Source organism: Myodes glareolus, chromosome 13, assembly GCF_982192425.1.
Source record: "Myodes glareolus chromosome 13, mMyoGla1.1, whole genome shotgun sequence".
NCBI classification, from domain to species: Eukaryota; Metazoa; Chordata; class Mammalia; order Rodentia; family Cricetidae; genus Myodes; species Myodes glareolus.
Genome location: NC_142038.1, coordinates 30,098,303 through 30,116,056, shown reverse-complemented (window position 1 = coordinate 30,116,056; position 17,754 = coordinate 30,098,303). Strand labels below are relative to the sequence as shown.

General features: G+C 43.9%; 1 protein-coding gene across 1 annotated transcript in view; it reads right to left on the bottom strand.

Moving 5' to 3' along the window:
* Positions 1–318: 318 nt before the first annotated feature.
* Positions 319–17,754, bottom strand: part of Fbn2 (fibrillin 2) — a 203,007-nt gene continuing 185,571 nt past the window's right edge. Inside the window, exons 58-65 of the mRNA XM_087896051.1 lie at positions 16,772–16,897; positions 15,251–15,373; positions 13,437–13,553; positions 12,749–12,877; positions 11,010–11,129; positions 5,588–5,819; positions 4,162–4,336; positions 319–2,270 (exon numbers count right to left, since the gene is read on the bottom strand). Coding sequence (XP_087752177.1) covers positions 1,896–2,270; positions 4,162–4,336; positions 5,588–5,819; positions 11,010–11,129; positions 12,749–12,877; positions 13,437–13,553; positions 15,251–15,373; positions 16,772–16,897 — 1,397 coding nt within the window. The 3' untranslated portion in view covers positions 319–1,895. The remainder of the gene's footprint in view (positions 2,271–4,161; positions 4,337–5,587; positions 5,820–11,009; positions 11,130–12,748; positions 12,878–13,436; positions 13,554–15,250; positions 15,374–16,771; positions 16,898–17,754) is intronic.

Below are 17,754 nucleotides of genomic sequence, written 5' to 3'. Positions count from 1 at the left end.
TGGCTCCGGTAGACTTTGCTCTTTACTCTCTTACAGATACATCAGGATGCTTTAGTGCGACAGCTTCCACAAGCTTACTGGTGGAGGGAGTGAAATGCTTTGAGGTCACTGCAAAACTGGGTCCCAGGGAGCTTAGAATTCAGGCAGGATTGAATACGTTCACTCCTTTCCTTATCTTTTTCTACATGCACGGGACTTGAAAGCAAACCCTCCTAACTGCCTTTGCAGTTCTTTAGTACATATCCCTGAGAGTTAAGTCCCCAGTGCCTCCAACAAGTGTACCACCCATTGTAGTCTCAGGAAACTCAGTCATAAAAGTACCCCAAAATAAGCTTTATTGCCAGACAAGTGTCATATTTGATACATAGACCTACAAAAACAAACACAACCAAAATCCATAAGTTTTTCCTCACAAACACTTGATTACAAATTTACATTGTTTTTCTTTTTTCTTTTACTTATGAAAAACGAACAAAACAAAAAAGCCCCCAAACATTGGATATAGCTGGTTACTACTCTTTGGTCGACACAGGTGTGAGAGGAATGATTGGCAGTCTGTGTGCGCTTTGGCCATTTCATGGATGAGGTTTCAACACCGGTTCAGGGATGGGTTCTCTGAAGAGAGGAACAAGGCCATGAGCTCTTGCTGGGACCTCCTGGTGGAGCATCTTTTCAAATGGCTAAAGCAAGCTAAAACATCAGTTCATTTTACAAAGGTATTTCATATACAATAAGCTATGATAAAATGAGGCATATGGTGTATAACTACAGTATTAATGAAAAATTCTAAAAAAAACACATGGGATTAAAAAAAAAACAACATCAACATATATTCCTTGGCTGCGTGGCATGATTGTTTGCACATATGGCGATCCTGAAATAGCTTGTACACAATAAATGCACCATTAATCGGCGACAGCACCAAACATGACAGAACGCCAGGTGTTCCTGGTCCGAGGAACAGCCGTTCTTCAGCTGCCTGGGGGACCACAAGTGTGCAGTGCGCCCTGGTAAGAATGAGGTGTTGTGGGCGGCACATGTGGTCCCTTGAGGTTAGGAGAAGGAAATACAGTACAGTTTGGCCTGCAATGCTAATGGTCTCACAAGCAGTCAAGGTATTTTGCTACAGAGGTTGCGTTTCCTCTACTGTTGCCTGGTGAAATCTGGTGATGTGAAACACTGTCAAGTGAGCTGCTCTGGCTTTGATCTTTGGGTGGGATCAAACGACACTCGCGTCTTTTAAAAGATCGATTACACTGCCCACTCAGCTCCGCGAGACTTTCTTTCGAATAGTCAGGGGCGTACCAGTTGGAGGGCTGGCAGAGAAACCAAAGGAAACATCTCTTGAATGTACTGGATTTTTTTTTTCAAAGCACCTCTAAAAGAAATAGCTCAAATTTATAAATCTAAAGAAAAACAAGTGAGTTTCCCTTTTTGTTTATATAGTTTGTTCATTTCTCCATATATTACTGCATTAAAATAAATAAACATCTATATTTTTTTTTAATTAGCAACTATAGCAAAATACCCAAAGTGTTCCAGACTGCTAACAGGAAGGAAGCTCACATTATTTTTGTGCATTTACTGCCATATGCTGATCTCTTGAACATTTAGGTTTCTTTTTTTCAATATATTTTAAAATGAAGTTATATAAAAAATACAGTAACTATGTTTGCCTTTGCACTCAACTCTTTGGCCATACTGGAGCCTAAATTACCCCTCCCCGTGAGGGTCAACATTCCAAAGTCTGAATCAGGGAGGAAAGGAACGGAAGTCTTTTTTTTTCTCTCTCTCTCTCTCTCTTTCCCTCTATTTAAAATTAGTCACTGACATTCCAAACACTTCTGAAGGCTGGCGGTGCTGGGTTCTGAGCTGGGACCCAAGTCTGCAAAGGGCTAATACAGTTCAATCTGCAGCTTCATTCGGAGAGCCTCCCCCAGTACCCCCAGGAGGTAGTCATCCTCATTGTGTTCCTCCAGCTTCTGAAGCTCCTTCTTCCCGTAGAGGGGGATGCTGCTGATTTCCAGTGTGTAAGTGCCGGGCGAGAGCTTCTTCTTGGCTGTGTGCAGGTAGCTGAGCCCATTCCTTTGGTGGATTCGGAAGACGCCGTCGTCATTCCCTTGGGAGATGACGTAGCGGATATGGTTGTTGAGGGGCTCAATGGCGGGCACCAGTTCGAGGATGTGCTCCTTGGAGCCAAGGCCAGAAAGGTTGAACTTCATATTGACCGGGCTGTCCATGGCGACGCTATCTAGGCTGATGTGCTCCACCTAGGGAAAGAGCAGGAACACATTTGAGTTTTTACAGGGCACACAGGGGACTCAGAAGCCATCCATGGCTGGTAGGTGGCAGTTGCCGTGGCAGGTTGAGGTTGTTCCCTGTCTGGCTATCAGCTGTCTGTCAAAGAAGCTATTGTAAGTAGAGGTGGGGCAAAGCTTCATCCCGGGGAGGAAGCCCCCTGCAAATCTTCCTGACTCTCACCTGGCCCCAACAAGATCATTAAAGTTACAGGACCTAGGCCACAGGCGATAGCCATGTAGGTAGGTCTTCTGATGAGTTTATAGGATATGGTGCTTATTACTCAGTAATTTTAAACTGAGAGACAGCCATTTTGATCTGGTGTCGTGGCCTCTCGTAGTTTGCCCATGTTTCAGGGGATGGCCACGTGCTTGCATGCCTATGGGCAGCACTAAGGGTATCCAGTGGGCCATTAACTAAAGAAGTGGGGAGGGGGACAGGCTGTGTCGGGAGGTTCTCTGCAGGGAGCTGGAAGGCAGAAATGGGGGGGTCCATGTGATCATTATGCATTTTATGCATTTTGTACATGTGTAAAATTCTCATACATTTTAAAGAAGAAAAGGACAAGTCAAGAAATGAGTCTCATTTTATCTTTTCTAGGGTCAAAATGAGAAGACTAGTCAACAGTAGGTCTTGCTCCCACGGAAACCCTCACACTCAAGGCTGGGTCTTGAGTTTCATAAGGGTATCAGTAGACATTGAGTCCTCTGCAGAGGGAGCCACAATGGGTGAAAGCCAGCGGTTAGGGCCCAGATAACAGGATCCGAATTTGTCAGCTGGGGTGTGAGGTAGGAATGCGTTTTAGTTAGACATGCCAAACAAGCCATAATGCTTTGATGTGGGTTTGTGCTCCTGTGAGGCTGTGGCTATGGTAGCTAGGCGGAACCCATCATTATTTAGACAGAATTATGTTTCATGTACCGCAAGGGAAAGGCTTTATTTCTTGATGAATGATTTGTCATGATTATACATCCTTGAATACTTCAGTCTACTTAAAAGTAAATGTAACATTAATTCAGTATTTTAAAATACTATCAGAGATTTTGGGGCTAAATTAGCATAGTCCTATAGATAAGAAAAGGTTCGGGGTCCCCAGAAAACTGAGACAAGCTGCCAAATGACACAGCCAGTTAGTTGGTGACTGTAGTTTCTTTTTTGGTTGTTTTTGTTTTGTTTTGTTTTTTTGGCAGGAACAATTCTCAGCAATATTAATTAGAAAGAGAGGTGACTTGTGAAATCATACTGTCTCAGGTCTTAGGAGAAATCACCAGTATCCCTATATGTGGGTTATTAATCTCTGAGAGTTAGGGGCATGTGTCCTATAAGACACAGGGGCTGAGGAACAGATCCAAAACCAGTCAGCCTTTGGTCCAACCTTACTTACCGAAGGCTGGAAAGTTGGACCTCTAGTTCTTTACAAAATGCAAATTAATTGAAAACAAAATTTTATGATGGGTAAGACCTCTAAGCACAGAACAGGTGACCTGGCTGGCGGGCCCACTGAAAAACTAAAGATGACAGTGTCTTATATATAACTGAGAAAATTCAGAATCATTTCACTTATGAATTATTTCCAAATAATTATTTCTCAAGCGGGCATCTTCTACTTTTTTGGCGCAAATTAAGACAAATTGATTTAGAACTGAATCATTGTCTTCCTCAGGGCTTTGTGTTTTAGACATCATCCCAACCAATTTTAATTTTCTTATCTTTGCCACACTGGATCTGCCAATGTACTCATATCCAGATAGACTGAACTGTGCTGAAGCTGAGAGCCTATAAATGGTACTTTGACAAGATGTGGGTAATTTTTTTTTTTTTTTTTTTTTTGCAAAGCAGGGTTTCTCTGCCGGGTCTACTCACAGCTGAGGCTGGCTCAGGCTCCTGCACGCTCCTCTTCCGCCTGCCATCTTTCTTGGGGTAGCCATTGATTTTGCACTCGTAGCACGCTTCTGGGGAGAGGGCGTTTTCCTCATCCACCTCCGTGTCCGCCGAGAGGTACTGTCCTTTGTTGAAGCCCATCCCTGAGACACAGTGACTGTTGGTGAGGAACAAACACGATTAGACATTACTGTCAGCCTGGGCAGTCTAAAGAGCCTTCAAAAACACGGAAGCCATGGAGCAAGCGCTGAACCACTGTTTCTCAACCTCTTGAGGGAATGTCAAATGGCCCTTTCACAGGGTTCTCCTGGGACCATCAGGAAACACAGATGTTCACATTATGATTCACAACAGCAGCAAAATTACAATCATGAAGTAGCAATGAAAATAATGTTATGGTTGGGGGTGGGGTCGCCACAACATGAGGAACTGTATTTAAAGGCTCACAGCATTAGGAAGGTTGAAAACCACTGCCCTAGACTCTTAATCACAAAACCTCATCTTCGTGGTTCTGTTCTTTACCACACAGAGAGTGAGAGTTCCCCTTGGTTTGAAGCAACAAAATTCTGAGGATGAGCCCTGTGCTGCCCCAGCTTGCAATAAGAATTAGACCGAAGCACGGAAAGGTAGATTTACTTAAGGACGGAAAAGCCGCACTGGGCGTCCTAAGACAATGGTAAGAGAAAACTCTGCGGCTCCGTAAGCCTGAAGCTGGTTCTTACTGCCCAGGAAAAAGATCCCTGCTTTAGTAGCTAGCAAGGAGAGGCAATGTGTTGGCTCTGAAGAGACCTGTGCTCGGCCCAGTCTTTGCTGTTACATATGATGGTAGAGCGGTTAGGGGGAAGGTTGGTCCATGTCCCTTAGTGCTGCTTCGTTTACTATCTCTTTCAAAGGAGATCGTCCCTATTTCTAGATTACTATCTTCTGCGGCTCTGAAGAACACCCTCTGGGTAGAAGGGTGCGTGGAGCCAGCACTCAGTCACGAGTGGGAAGATTTGAAGTCATTGCCTAAGGGGAGCCAGCCTTGTAGAGAAGGACTGTTCCCTTCTTGGGCTACATAAAACTAGAGGAAAAAAGAAAGAGATGAAGTCCTTCCTCAGAGATTGCTGGGCTCAGCATCGGAAACAAACAAAAATCCACAAGCCATTTCCACGTTGACCTCTTGCAGTAACACACACGCTGCATAAGCCTTCATCTGGCCTTGTGTAGGAATGAATCAACTGCAGCCCTTACAAGGAGCAAAGGGTGATAGCTCAAGTCCTCAGCTCTTTACAAAGGGAGTGACTCTCACTTCTGGTGCCTAAGTCCCAACACTTCCATCTCTTGGGCGGGAAGCAAGGCTGCCTGAGCTCACTAGAGAGAGGCATAGCCGCACTCTGCTGTTGTTGGGGTCCACGGGCTGCCTTACCCCTGTCCCACTCTGAAGTAGCCCGGCGGACAGCCGCAGAGGTAGCCCCCTTCCGTGTTGGAGCAGCCATAGCTGCACGGGTTGTTGGAGGAGGAGCACTCGTTCACATCATGGCAGGCGCTGGAGAACTGGTCAAAGGAGAACCCGGAGGGGCAGGCGCACTTGTAACTCCCCAGGGTGTTGTAGCAGGAAGCGGAGCCACAGGCGCCGGGGTTGGAGCACTCGTTCTCATCTGTCCAAAGGAAGAAAGAAGTGTTTACACCTGGGGAGAGGGTGGGGGGGCTGGGCAAAGAAGATGACGCGGGGGAGGGGTCTCCACGGGCCTATTAGTTTATAGGAGAGAGAACTTCAAAAGAATACTGTTTTGACTGACTTCAAAGCAGTCAGAGAGTTAACTAGAAAATACTTCCAAAACGTATCTTTAAAGGCAAAAAACAAAAACCAAACCTCAAATCGAAACAAAGGAGAATAAAACCTCACACCTTCCTTTTCTATTCAATTTGTACTATTTCGGAGTAAGCAGGGAGCCCTCAGGGACAGATATTTGCAGTTTACCTAATGAATAATCCTTTTGTTCTCTTAACAAAGGGCTGCTTCAAAAGCCAGTATTTTAGAGACAGGAGATTGGCACTGCCAGGGCTTGGGGGAGGGAAGAAGCAGGAATAATGGCTACTGGGTATGGGGTTTCTCCTGGGGGCTGGCAGTTGAGACTATTGGGGTAGGGAGGTGCTGCATGCGTCCCTTGGAGGGACACACTGAAGCCATTCAGCTGACGCGAGAAAAGGGTGGATTTTATGGTATGTGAGGCATGTGGATGTGATAGCATACCTCAGCACGTCCCTACGCCGTCGTGGATATGGGAGAGGGAGTCCATGGAAAATTCAGAGTCTTTTATGAAAATATTGGAAACAGCCCTGTTTGATTCTGTTGAACCAAGAGTTGTTTTCACTGCTCCGGAGCCTGCCTGGTACAGACCGTGGCTTCTGCGAGGGCTGCATCCCGCCATTAGCTGACACCGAGCTCTTAATCGTGACATGCTCAGCTTTGGCCCGTGGAAGCCTGGCAGGAGCACCATCGCAGGTCTGTTTTCAGTTGCTGTTATCATAGAGTCAAGGCCCCACGGTGCTTTTGACTTTGGAAATTATGAGCTCGCCTTTAACTGTTGGGTTGATAGATAGCCCTGGGTTTGGCTCCTTGGAGCTTTATTATAACCCAGATTTCACCCTGGGCACAAATCACATCTGGTGCATGGAATTCTTTCCATTCTTGTGACTGAATATGGAGTGTAGAGTGTCTGTGGACATAATTCAGCCCAAGTGGGGAAGCAGACCCATCTGTGAGTATATGTATCCAGGGAACACAAAGATTACAGGGTGTGGGGGCAGGGACCTGCCGTAGCTCATGAGATCTCCTAGATGGAGATGGGACTCAGCAGAGGCTGCTAGACAGGAAATTGAACTTCCTTAAGCACAGGATAGAGGCTACCCAAAGGGCAGGTAGTAGGTGCATTTTAATGAAATGAGCATAGTTTTCGAATTAAATGAGACAACTTAAGCGTTGAACTATGAGTCATTGAATATAAAATATGCTCAGATTACCTAATGCGTGAAATCCCCGGCCTTTATTACACGCAGAGAAAATACATAAATTCGCAGTAACTTGGCTACATGGGACCTGAATGTAACCAGTGTTTTATTTCTATAATTGAGAGACCTGGGATTCTGCCCCACAGCTTCATCTACATTTATAATCAGTTCTCACATGAACATGCCATATTCCTCTTCTAACACGGAATCTAAATTAGATTATAACTTAATGCCATGTTCCCGCTATGACTTCATTCAGGCATTGTGTTAGGTTGAAAAATTACCAAGAAAGCCAATTGAATTTGAATATTCCACTTACAAGAACATTTTAAAATAGGATTAAAGTCTCTGGAAGCATCGAAAGATCTCATATTTATATGCTATAAATATACAGCATGATAACATTGTATGTGTTTAGTTAAGTATGGCCTTGTTTAAGATATACTGTGAATTAAAATGCCTTGCTAGGCTATGTTGGGATTATTTTTGAAAAGTTTATACTATAGAAGGAACTAGAAGCGATCAGCAGTAAATGGCAAAAAAATTGCATACTGAAGCATTTTCTTCACGGGCAACGGTTTGTAAGAGTCAGGCATTTTCAATTCTGAACAATCACAATACGTGCCAGGGTTTCCGAGTGCCACCTACATCTGGACAGCCTATGTTCTAAACGCTCTCTTGATTCCCTGGGCTAACTTACTGGAAACTGACTAAGAGTGGGAAACTTAGTAAAGTGGGAGTTTGGATGGAAAGGTTTTTCCAAAATGAACACTTTCAAGAGAACTTGTCCTTTCCTTGAATTGGTGGCAACACGAGTGGTACCATAAACTCACGACTCTGCCCGCTTGACAAGAGTTCGCTGTACTGACTGACAGCTTCTGCTATGCACTAGAGGCCTCCGAGAAAACTACTTGAAAGCCCTCCTAAGAGCCTCCTACCAGTCACAGGGCATTGATGCCAGCAGGCACAGAAAATCTGAACCTTGTCATGGTTCTTTTCCTTATGCTAACTTGTTGCTTTTGTTAGCTTCTTGGCTGGAGTAATTTCACTCTATTTCTGCCAAGTAGCTGAGCTAACGTTCCAACTGTGACATGGTTTAAAGGGAAGAAGAGTGCCGGCTTTATCAGAGGCTGGCTTGAATCCCTGGGAGGACCCAGAACCTTGGAAATCAGTTTCTGCTTGTCTACCAAGGGAGTGGCTGTTTAGACATAACCATTTGAGGAAAGAAAAGCTCCTAACCAACCCTTGCAATTGGGGAGACCTGCTTATGTACTTTTGATCCCCTTTCTCGTCTGGTTTGTTTTTGAGATGGGGTCTCGTTGGCCTTGGATTCTCCTGCTTTAGTCTGTGGGTGCTGGGACTGAGGGTACACGTTCCCACACCTCATTCTTGGTGGGCGCTGCTGCCCTGCTCAAGGTGTTTCCCTCGTCGGAAGTCACACGGGTCTGGGTCAGGGCTCTGGCAGCCTAGGCTAAAGCATTTAAGAAATTAAGGCAACGGGAATGGTACCTTATCCTTTCAAACGGCACTCAGGCAATTTCAAATAGAAACTCCACAGTTACTAGAAGCCTGTGTAGAAAGTTTTGCATTGGATGTTTATAGGTCATTTAAGAAGTATAAAAAACTTGAATCGATGACTTATACATGCTATCATTTCTATTTAAATTCCCTTTAAACCCATGAATTCGGTGTGAGATAACCCATAGAGAATGATCCTTTTGTCTTAAGTTTTGAAGCACTAATCGAGAAGCCTACAGTCCTTGCTAAAACGATGGCTTTGGGAGTTTAGACACGCCATAGTCTAAAGTTCTACATTGTCTCTAATAGTCAAAGCCACTCTTGTCTGTATGCTAAAGAGCTTGCCAGCACTTGGCCTCAGCGTATGAATGAATGTATCAGTTCCTAGGCAATTCTCTCTCTCTCTCTCTCTCTCTCTCTCTCTCTCTCTCTCTCTCTCTCTCTCACACACACACACACACACACACACACACATTTTCTTTGAAGGAAAAAGGAAGTGTATTATTATATTTGTGAAAAAAATTTGATTGGCAACTTCATTCATTGCTTTGGTAATCATCGTAAAACTTAATTTTACCCTTTTATTTCCCTAGCTGCAGTTTTTTTTTTTATTAATTTTTAAAGTTAGTGTCTAAAGTAATGGTTTTCATTTGGGACACTTCCCCACATATAGTCATTATCCCATGCTCTAGATTCCAGGCTGTCTCTGCCTTTCCTCCCACAGACACGCATTGCTGGTGCAGTAAAGCATCTGCTCCTGGCCTGGCAGGAGGCCACAGTTGAGATAAGAACTTCAGACCTTGTGTGCTTTCTTCTCAGCTCATTGAGCTGTCATTAGGAGATTCTTTTGAGAAGAACATAAAAGACCAAACTGAGTCAGTTTGCTTGGTGGATCGTTACACTACATTTGAATGATGTGATGTGTGTAGTAGCTTAAATCACTTCATAGACAAGAAAGCATCCTGCCTTTCTCTGGGGGGGCAGGGGTGGCAGCTTCATTTCCCTTCTGATTGGCAAGGCAAGCTTCTACTCTCAAGATGTGCTGGACAGTACAGCTATGGAGCATGTTCAAATAGAAACAAGAAATTGGGCATATGCTAAGTGAGTTTTTGACCAGTGGTTTCCATGATTATGACCAATGCGAAGAATAAAATGGAAGGCCTGTGTGTTTTCTTTCGTAAGTGTTTTTGTCTGGAGTGGTCAGCAGCACTCGCTGTGACTAGTTGCCTTTTCTATGTTGAGACACCTGTGTAACAGGAGAGCACAGACGGACTGGCTTCAGTTCTTAGACTTCCTGACCAGGCATGGTGGTGTCTGCCTGTTGTCATATATCACAGCCCTGGGAAGCAGAAGTTGCAGGCCAGCCTGAGGCTACATAGCAAGTTATAAACAGGACCGGCCTGTGTAGTGATAGTTCATTTGGATTTTAATAAATAAAGCTTCCCTGAAGATCAGAGAGTAAAGCAGCCCCACTGGTCAGTCTTACAGACCAGGCAGTGGTGACACAGACCTTCAATCCTAGGAAGCACACTAGCTGCCATAGAAATGGGGCAGTGGTGAGGCATGCTTTTAATCCCAGCCCTAGAGAGGCATGTAAGATGGAAGGAGACAGCACTCAGACAAAGCCTCATTCTGAGACTCCTGGAGGCAGGATCACCGTTTCAGACTGAAGTAGCGGTAAGAGCCAGTGGCTGGCTGTTTTGCTTTTCTGACCTTCAGGCTGAACCCCAATATCTGTCTCTGGGTTTTTATTAGGCATGCTACAGGGCTGTAGGAGGCCCTGTCTCAAAAAGGATGGGGAAGGGTCCTTTAGATTTCTAAGTCGGTAATGCATGATGAGCTCTTCCACAGCCTAAATCTCACAACTTCCTGATGAAAAGCAGAAAAGCAGGGCGAAGGAAGACGTTTCTGATGCCATCCTCAGAAGCCTCACGGTACACCAGAGAGAGAAGATGACTACACCAGTAGCTGATGTGTCTTTAAATACCTCAGAGACAGGTTTATTCTGGATAATGTCACAAGTACGGGACCTAGTAGAATAAAACCCCGGTGTGCATGTGTTTTCATGCAGACTTTCCTGGTCCACCTTTCTCACAGTGAGCAGGGGAGGCACAGAACTCTGGACTTGACTTGTGCTAGGCAAGTGCTCCACCACTAACTCTAATTGTCCCACACCTCGACCTAAAATACTGTTTTGTTTTTTGTTTTTGTTTTTGTTTTTTTAGGTTCTAGGACATTGTACTACAACTGCTACCTTTATTACTTATTCAGTTTACTCAAGACACTAAAGTGAGACAAGTAAGCCCGGGAATGCTCACCAACACACTGATTCCACTGGTAGTGTTGAATGTATCCCTGTGGGCAGCCGCACCGATAGCCGCCCAGGATGTTCTGGCAGCCATGTTGGCACCTGTGGTTCCCGTCACATTCGTCAACGTCTGCAAAAACAACCCAGGTACGGTCTTTACGGTTCCTTGTTCAATGCGTTCCAAACACAGCCTTTAACGGGACACACAAACAAGGCATGGCGTGCGGAGAGACTGGGCCTTCCTGCCACAGGATCGTTAGTCAGAGGTGGTACAAAGAACGGCTGAGATAAGAAACCACTTCGTTCTTGGTGCTGGCCACCAGACCCTGGCACATCAGCGCTCTGAATAACAGCTTAATTTCTGCAAATCAACCATAGTAACCACAAATATGGTGCATTTTGAATTGATTAGCTCCATATGGTATGGTTTATTTGGTAAATTATATATATGTATACACACACACACACACACACATATATATATGTACATTATAGATTCTAGTTGATTCAAAATGTCTCACATGTAATCTTCATTGTGGGGAAGACACAAAAGCCATGGAGATATCTACAAGGTATAATGGCTTTGCATGCAAATTTTTTTTGTTGTTGGTCAAGACTAATTAGATGCAAAGCCTGTTTAAGTATTTGAATATGTTGTTATTTTTAGGCACGATGTGGTATGATACATATGGAATAATTTCTTTGTTAATATATGCATACACTTTTGGAATGACAACTAAGGCTTTGAAATCTACCCCAAAAGAGTGAAGTAAAATTGGCGTGTCTGATGTGTGTGTAACAAATTTACATGGATAATTAATAAACGGTATCTTATGTGGATGGTTGTAAGCTGAATTGACACATGGCAAGCAGCTGTAGGTTCAGAATGCTTTCAGTGTCTATTGACTTCAAATACAAAATTAAAATTACAATTTTTTAAAGCAAAAAAATTGACTGAAGAATAATACGAAAAGTTCTATAATTCTTACATGGAACATTTTTAAAAAATTGAATGTTCCTAGAGTTGAAAACCACATATTTACAGGAATAACTTTAAAAAGAACGACTAATTCAATACGATAAATTGCAACACATTCTAAAGATATAGATGCGAGGAGGCCTTCAACATTAACACATTCATCTTCCTGTATGTACCTGAGCATCTGCCAAGGAAACACTCAAGACCCATGAGTCTTACTTATCTCTCAGTCAGCTGTTCTTTTGCATTTTGGAAAAGAAGAACACTTATTCCATGCCAGGCACCATAGGCTCCCAAGAGTAAAGAGCATGGGGCAAGAGCTTCAGTCTACGAAAGGGCAACAGTCATCAGGCCCCTGTACCCAGTTAATTATTATTTTTGTGTGTGTCTTTGTAGGTGGTGTGCATGCATGTGTTTATGCATGGTCTTATGTGTACAGGTACATGTGTATGTGCAGGGAGGTATGTGCATGTGTGTGTATGTGTGTTTATGTGTGTTCCTCTGCTGTGCTCCCCCACAGATATTGAGGCAGGGTCTTTTGCTGAAGTCCGAGGGTGTCAATTCCTGTAGTCTAGCTCTCTGCCTTGCTCCACAGAGCCCATTCTTGCCTCTAGAGCCCTGGGATTACAGAAGAGGTACCACGCCTATTTGGCATTTGCTTGGGTTCTGGTGACCTGCACTCTGGTCCTCAGGCTGGCATGGCACATGCTTTATGTACTAGGCCGTTTCTGAAGCCCAAACATTAAGGATTCTTATGCACACGAACTCACCTTCACAGTTCAGCCCAGAGGCATCAAGAGAGAACCCTCTTTGGCATTCGCAGCTGAAGCTCCCAGGGGTATTTTGACAGATTCCTTTTGCTCCACAAAGTGAAGGCTGAGACCCACATTCATTGTTGTCTAGCAAAGCAACAAGATGGATGGAAAGAGTCAAGCATCCTGGTATGTAGTATGTGAACTAAATCTCTCTGCGTGGAATGCGCAGATGGATACAAGCTCAAGTTTCCGTTATGTGGGGAAAGCATCGTAGACAATGTTAAGTCTGAATTTATTAGCAGAAGTAGCGTAAAAAGTGCATTTTTCAGTGACTTGAAACCAGAATGCATCTTAGAGTTATTAGAGGCACCACTTTGGATAATGTAGACTAAGAATCTCTTAACATGTACCTTCTAAAATAGAACTGAAAAAAAATCCCAGTATGGCTATTAGCCTTTCATCGTATTTTATCTGAGCATCGCGGCAGGATGGGATACGAAATTGAAGCACTGCCTCCAGCACAAAAGTGTGTTGAGGGCTTCTGCGTCTGATGTCACCGCTCAGGATGTCACGTGGAAGTGCCGCACAGTGTGCCCACCGCACGAATGCATTCATGTTCCCTACGACTCCTTCAGGCCAGATTGCGCTGTGGCTCTGCACCCACCAGACCCCTGCAAAATGCCTCGACTCTGATTTGCCTTACCGATGCAGGCAGTGTGATGCTGGGTGAAACCGGGGGGACATTTACAGGTGAACCCCCCCAGGGTGTTGACACAGAGGAACTGGCAGTTGTGCTGTTTGGTTTGACATTCATCGAGATCTGAAACGACAGAGAAGTCCAGGAGGATCAGCAGGGCCGATCAGTTATGAATAATGCGTTCTCACGAATCCACAGGGGCTGTGCATTTGCTATGGGGGCATTTGGTTTAAATTTCAGCTCCAGTCTAGGAAGGTTCACATATGCTTATTAGGAAGGGTTTGAATGTGCATATTAAACATTAAGTATGGAAGGCAACCAGCCAGGACAGGGTGGCTAAAGGTTTTTAGGGTAAAACTTTGTTAAAGTAAGAACTGGATGGGCAAAATATAGCAAATATTTGATATAAAAATATATCAAAGCTAAGATGGACAAGCAGTCCTGTATTTAATGTAGTTTAAGACCTGGATGGTAACTTATTAAAGGGACTACTAAATAAAAATAGAGTTTGGAAATGGAGGAAGGTTTAGCAGATTCAAATGGGAACACCATCACTAAAATGAGAAGAAGCAAAAACTTAAGTTTCTGCTGGGAGTGGTGCGTGCCTGCCCAAAAGACAGTAACAAACCCCAAACCAGAGCAAAACAAAACAACTGTAAATTTAGAACTAATGTCTGGACTCTTCTTATAGGAAAGTAAAAATCTGATTTTGGTTTGGGAGAAACTTAATTTGGGAAAAGTCAGTTCCCTCTACAGTGGAAGATGTGAGCTTCACACATTTTATAAACGCTGTGCAAAAGTCAGTTCATGCAAACCATTTCTCTAAACAGGGTCAAGAAAAGCCCAGAACTTGCTGCTTTTTCTGCACTTATTTCTTAATATAGGTTGGAAACAAAACCTTGCTTGACAGAAAATACCATCTGCTCAACCCATTAGTATCACGCTTAGGAGGGTTCATGTAAAATCCAACACAGTATGGCATTGAAGCCATTTTAGTGATCACATTTTAGCATGGTAATTACTTTTAATACTCCATGGAACGTGACACACACACTGACTTTTCTCCGTTCTACAGGAAATGTCGATGTAAGACTGCAGAGAGAAGTAAGCAGCAACAGAAATTCTAATTTCTCATGCATTGTTCCAACTCTAAGTTCAATATTTTTTTAACTAAAAAGTTACCATATATATGCATGGATTATGCTATTTTCATACACACGCATCATTGTAATTTCTCAAATTTATCCCCATTATCTCTTACTGCTTTTCCCTCTTGCCTCTGACCATCTTCCAAAAGTGTTCTTCAACTTTCATGTATTACATATTTTCTTTTACATTTTTTATTTTAAAAGTTTTTAAAATCGGTATTGAGGGCAGCATACAAAAGCTTAGGTTTCATTATGGCATCTTTACACTCCTTTACAACAGAGTCTAGAGTCTGTATATGTCAGAAAACATGACATTTCCATTCCTGAAGTTGGCTTATTTTGCTTAATGTGATGAATCAAGTTCCCACCCATTTTTCTTTGATGTAATTTTAGGTTTTCAGGCTGGAGGGGGAAAAAAAACCCAACCTCAATCATGTGTATATGTGTGTGTGAACAGGTGCAGACATTTTGTGTTTTTTCTTCTTTTCTTTTAATTTCTAAGAAGTAAAATATTGTGACTTAGATTTTAAGTTCCTCTTTCTTCCATAACGGGAGGCCTGGTGCAGTTTTCTGTGAAGCAGGGTTTTAATAGGGGAAGCATAAGCTACAACTCTGATCACTAAGAAGTAAACGTTACTGAAGAGACAGACCAGGGTGGTCGGCTCCTCTCACCTTTGCACGTTTTTCCGTCCTCCTGCAGGATGTACCCCCGGGGGCAGGAGCACTGATAGCTGCCCTCGGTGTTCTTGCAGATGAAGTTGCACGGTTTTGGAGACTGCGAACATTCATCAAGATCTACGGGGACAGAGCATTAACATGGGAGCCCTGGTTACATGAGACGGCCAGCCCCTCTCCTGCCCCCACCTTCCCACTTCATCTTTCTTGATTTTCCTCTGCCACTTACAGTGGCATCCAGCCAGAGAGAAATGACTCGTAGAACGGTTTTCTCTAAGGCAGCAGACTGGCCTACTGTGAAGATCAAGGCACACATCTTGGCTAAACCTTGTAATGTCTAGACAACTGTCTGGGCTCAATTTTTTTTCCCTTCAGATTCATTAGGCTACCTTAGACCCTGAGCTGGGCTCTCCCACCTTGAGCCTTCTGGACACTCCCATTTCTTCACTGTCTCTCCAGATTGGGTTTAGTCTGGGCCACTGGCTCCCTGTCGTAGCCTCTCATAAATGCCTAATGAGTGCTGCTCTATTCACCCATCAGGCTCTCATCACCACCACCCCCTTTTTTTTTTGGTCTCAGGGCGGCACTACATTGTGGCCTTTCTACGCAGCTGGCCATTCACAGAATCTCATTGCTAAGCCATACTGAACTGTCCTCACAGGGACGAACTTTACTGCCTGGTCTGGGACTGACAGCCGGCAATCTCTATTCCCTCTGCAGAGTTCACGGGATGGGGGACTGTGGTATGGAGGAAGTTCTCAACTAGCAACCTGCTCCTGGCTCCTCCTGTCTGCTGTTTCTACTGCATGAGTCAAATGTGCATGAGGGGTCAGTTGGCTTTTCTTAAATCCGATGTTGTTATGCTAGGGACTTGTTACTAATTAACAATTAAGAGGTAATTTAAGAGGATATTGCAGAAGTTGAGGAAATATAAAGAAACTAAGAAATGCCTGAAAGACAAAACTAAGTAAGTAAGGAAAGAAAGAAAGAAAGAAAGGAAGAGAGAAAGAAAGAAAGAGAGAAAGAAAGGAAGGCTATTCTCCAGCCTTCGGTTTGCCCCACCATGGTGTGCATCAGACAATAAAAAAATTGAAGAAGAAAGATACATTATGGAACAGCCAAAAGATGCCCTGGGGAGACGGCTTTGCAAGGAGAGACTCTAGATGACGCCTAGTTGCTTCGTTGCGTGAAGATTGTAGAAGTGCATTCTGTTTCACACACAAACACATCGGATTCACAGGAAAAGTCTTTTCCACCAACTACACCCACACTTGTAAATTTTAAATTAAATATAAAATGTTAAAAGCACATTTTTCAATTTTTATGTTTCCCTGATGACACATGGACCCTGTGCCCCACACAAGAAGACGAAAGGCAAGAACGCCATCGTTAAGAACAGCACCCTTGACAAGTCCAGCATCCCTTTAGAGGAAGTGACACAGACAAGCGCTCCACCGACTGCAGTTGGTCTGGAGGAAGCAGGAGTTGCCAATCCCCCTGTGTACAACCTCCTCTTACCTACACAAGCTGTCCCGCTGATGTCGGTGGTGTAGCCAACCTTGCAGAAGCACCGGAAGGTGCCCATGGTGTTGACACACTGGCCATTAGAGCAGAGGTTCGGCATCACCTTACATTCATCGATGTCTGCACAGCAGAAAACAAAGAGAAAGGAAAGGAAGTTCATGTCTGAACAATGAGGGCGACCGGAAACGAGGAGGAATGAAGGAGAGATGTGAGGTGGCAGTGAACACCCACAGAAGTTCCAGCGTCCCTTTTCATTGTTCAGTGGATGACTATGGGGAGGGGAGCAAAATCACCTGACGAGGCAGGGAGAGATAAATAAGGAGGGCCACGCTGCAGGCTTATGCTGGACTGTTTATTCATTCTGCATTCTGAGTAGGAGTTACTATTTTTTATATATGTATTTCAGAAAGCTACCTCTTTGAAGCCTGGCTCTTCTGAAATATGTGATAATTTACTCTATACAGATTTGTGTATAGATATGTAAGCACTTGTGTCCAGGGTGTACAGGTGTGTGTATAGATATGTAAGCACTGTGTACAACTGTGTATGTGTGTATAGATATGTAAGCACTGTGTACAGGGTGTATAGGTGTGTGGATAGATATGTAAGCACTGTGTACAGGCGTGTGTGTATAGATACGTAAGCACTTGTGTACAGGCGTGTGTGTATAGATATGTAAGCACTGTGTACAGGGTGTATAGGTGTGTGTATAGATATGTAAGCACTTGTATACAGGGTGTACAGGTGTGTGTAGAGATATGTAAGCACTGTGTACAGGGTGTACAGGTATGTGTATAGATATATAAGCACCTGTGCACAGGTGTGTGTGTGTGTGTGGAAGCCAGGGGAACTCCCCGAGGAGGCCAGGCCAGCCTGCCAGTGAACCTGTTTTCATCTCCCTACCACTCCTGTCAAAACGCAGGTGCTGGGAATCTAATTCATGTCTTCATGCTTGCAAAGCAAGCACTTCACCCAAC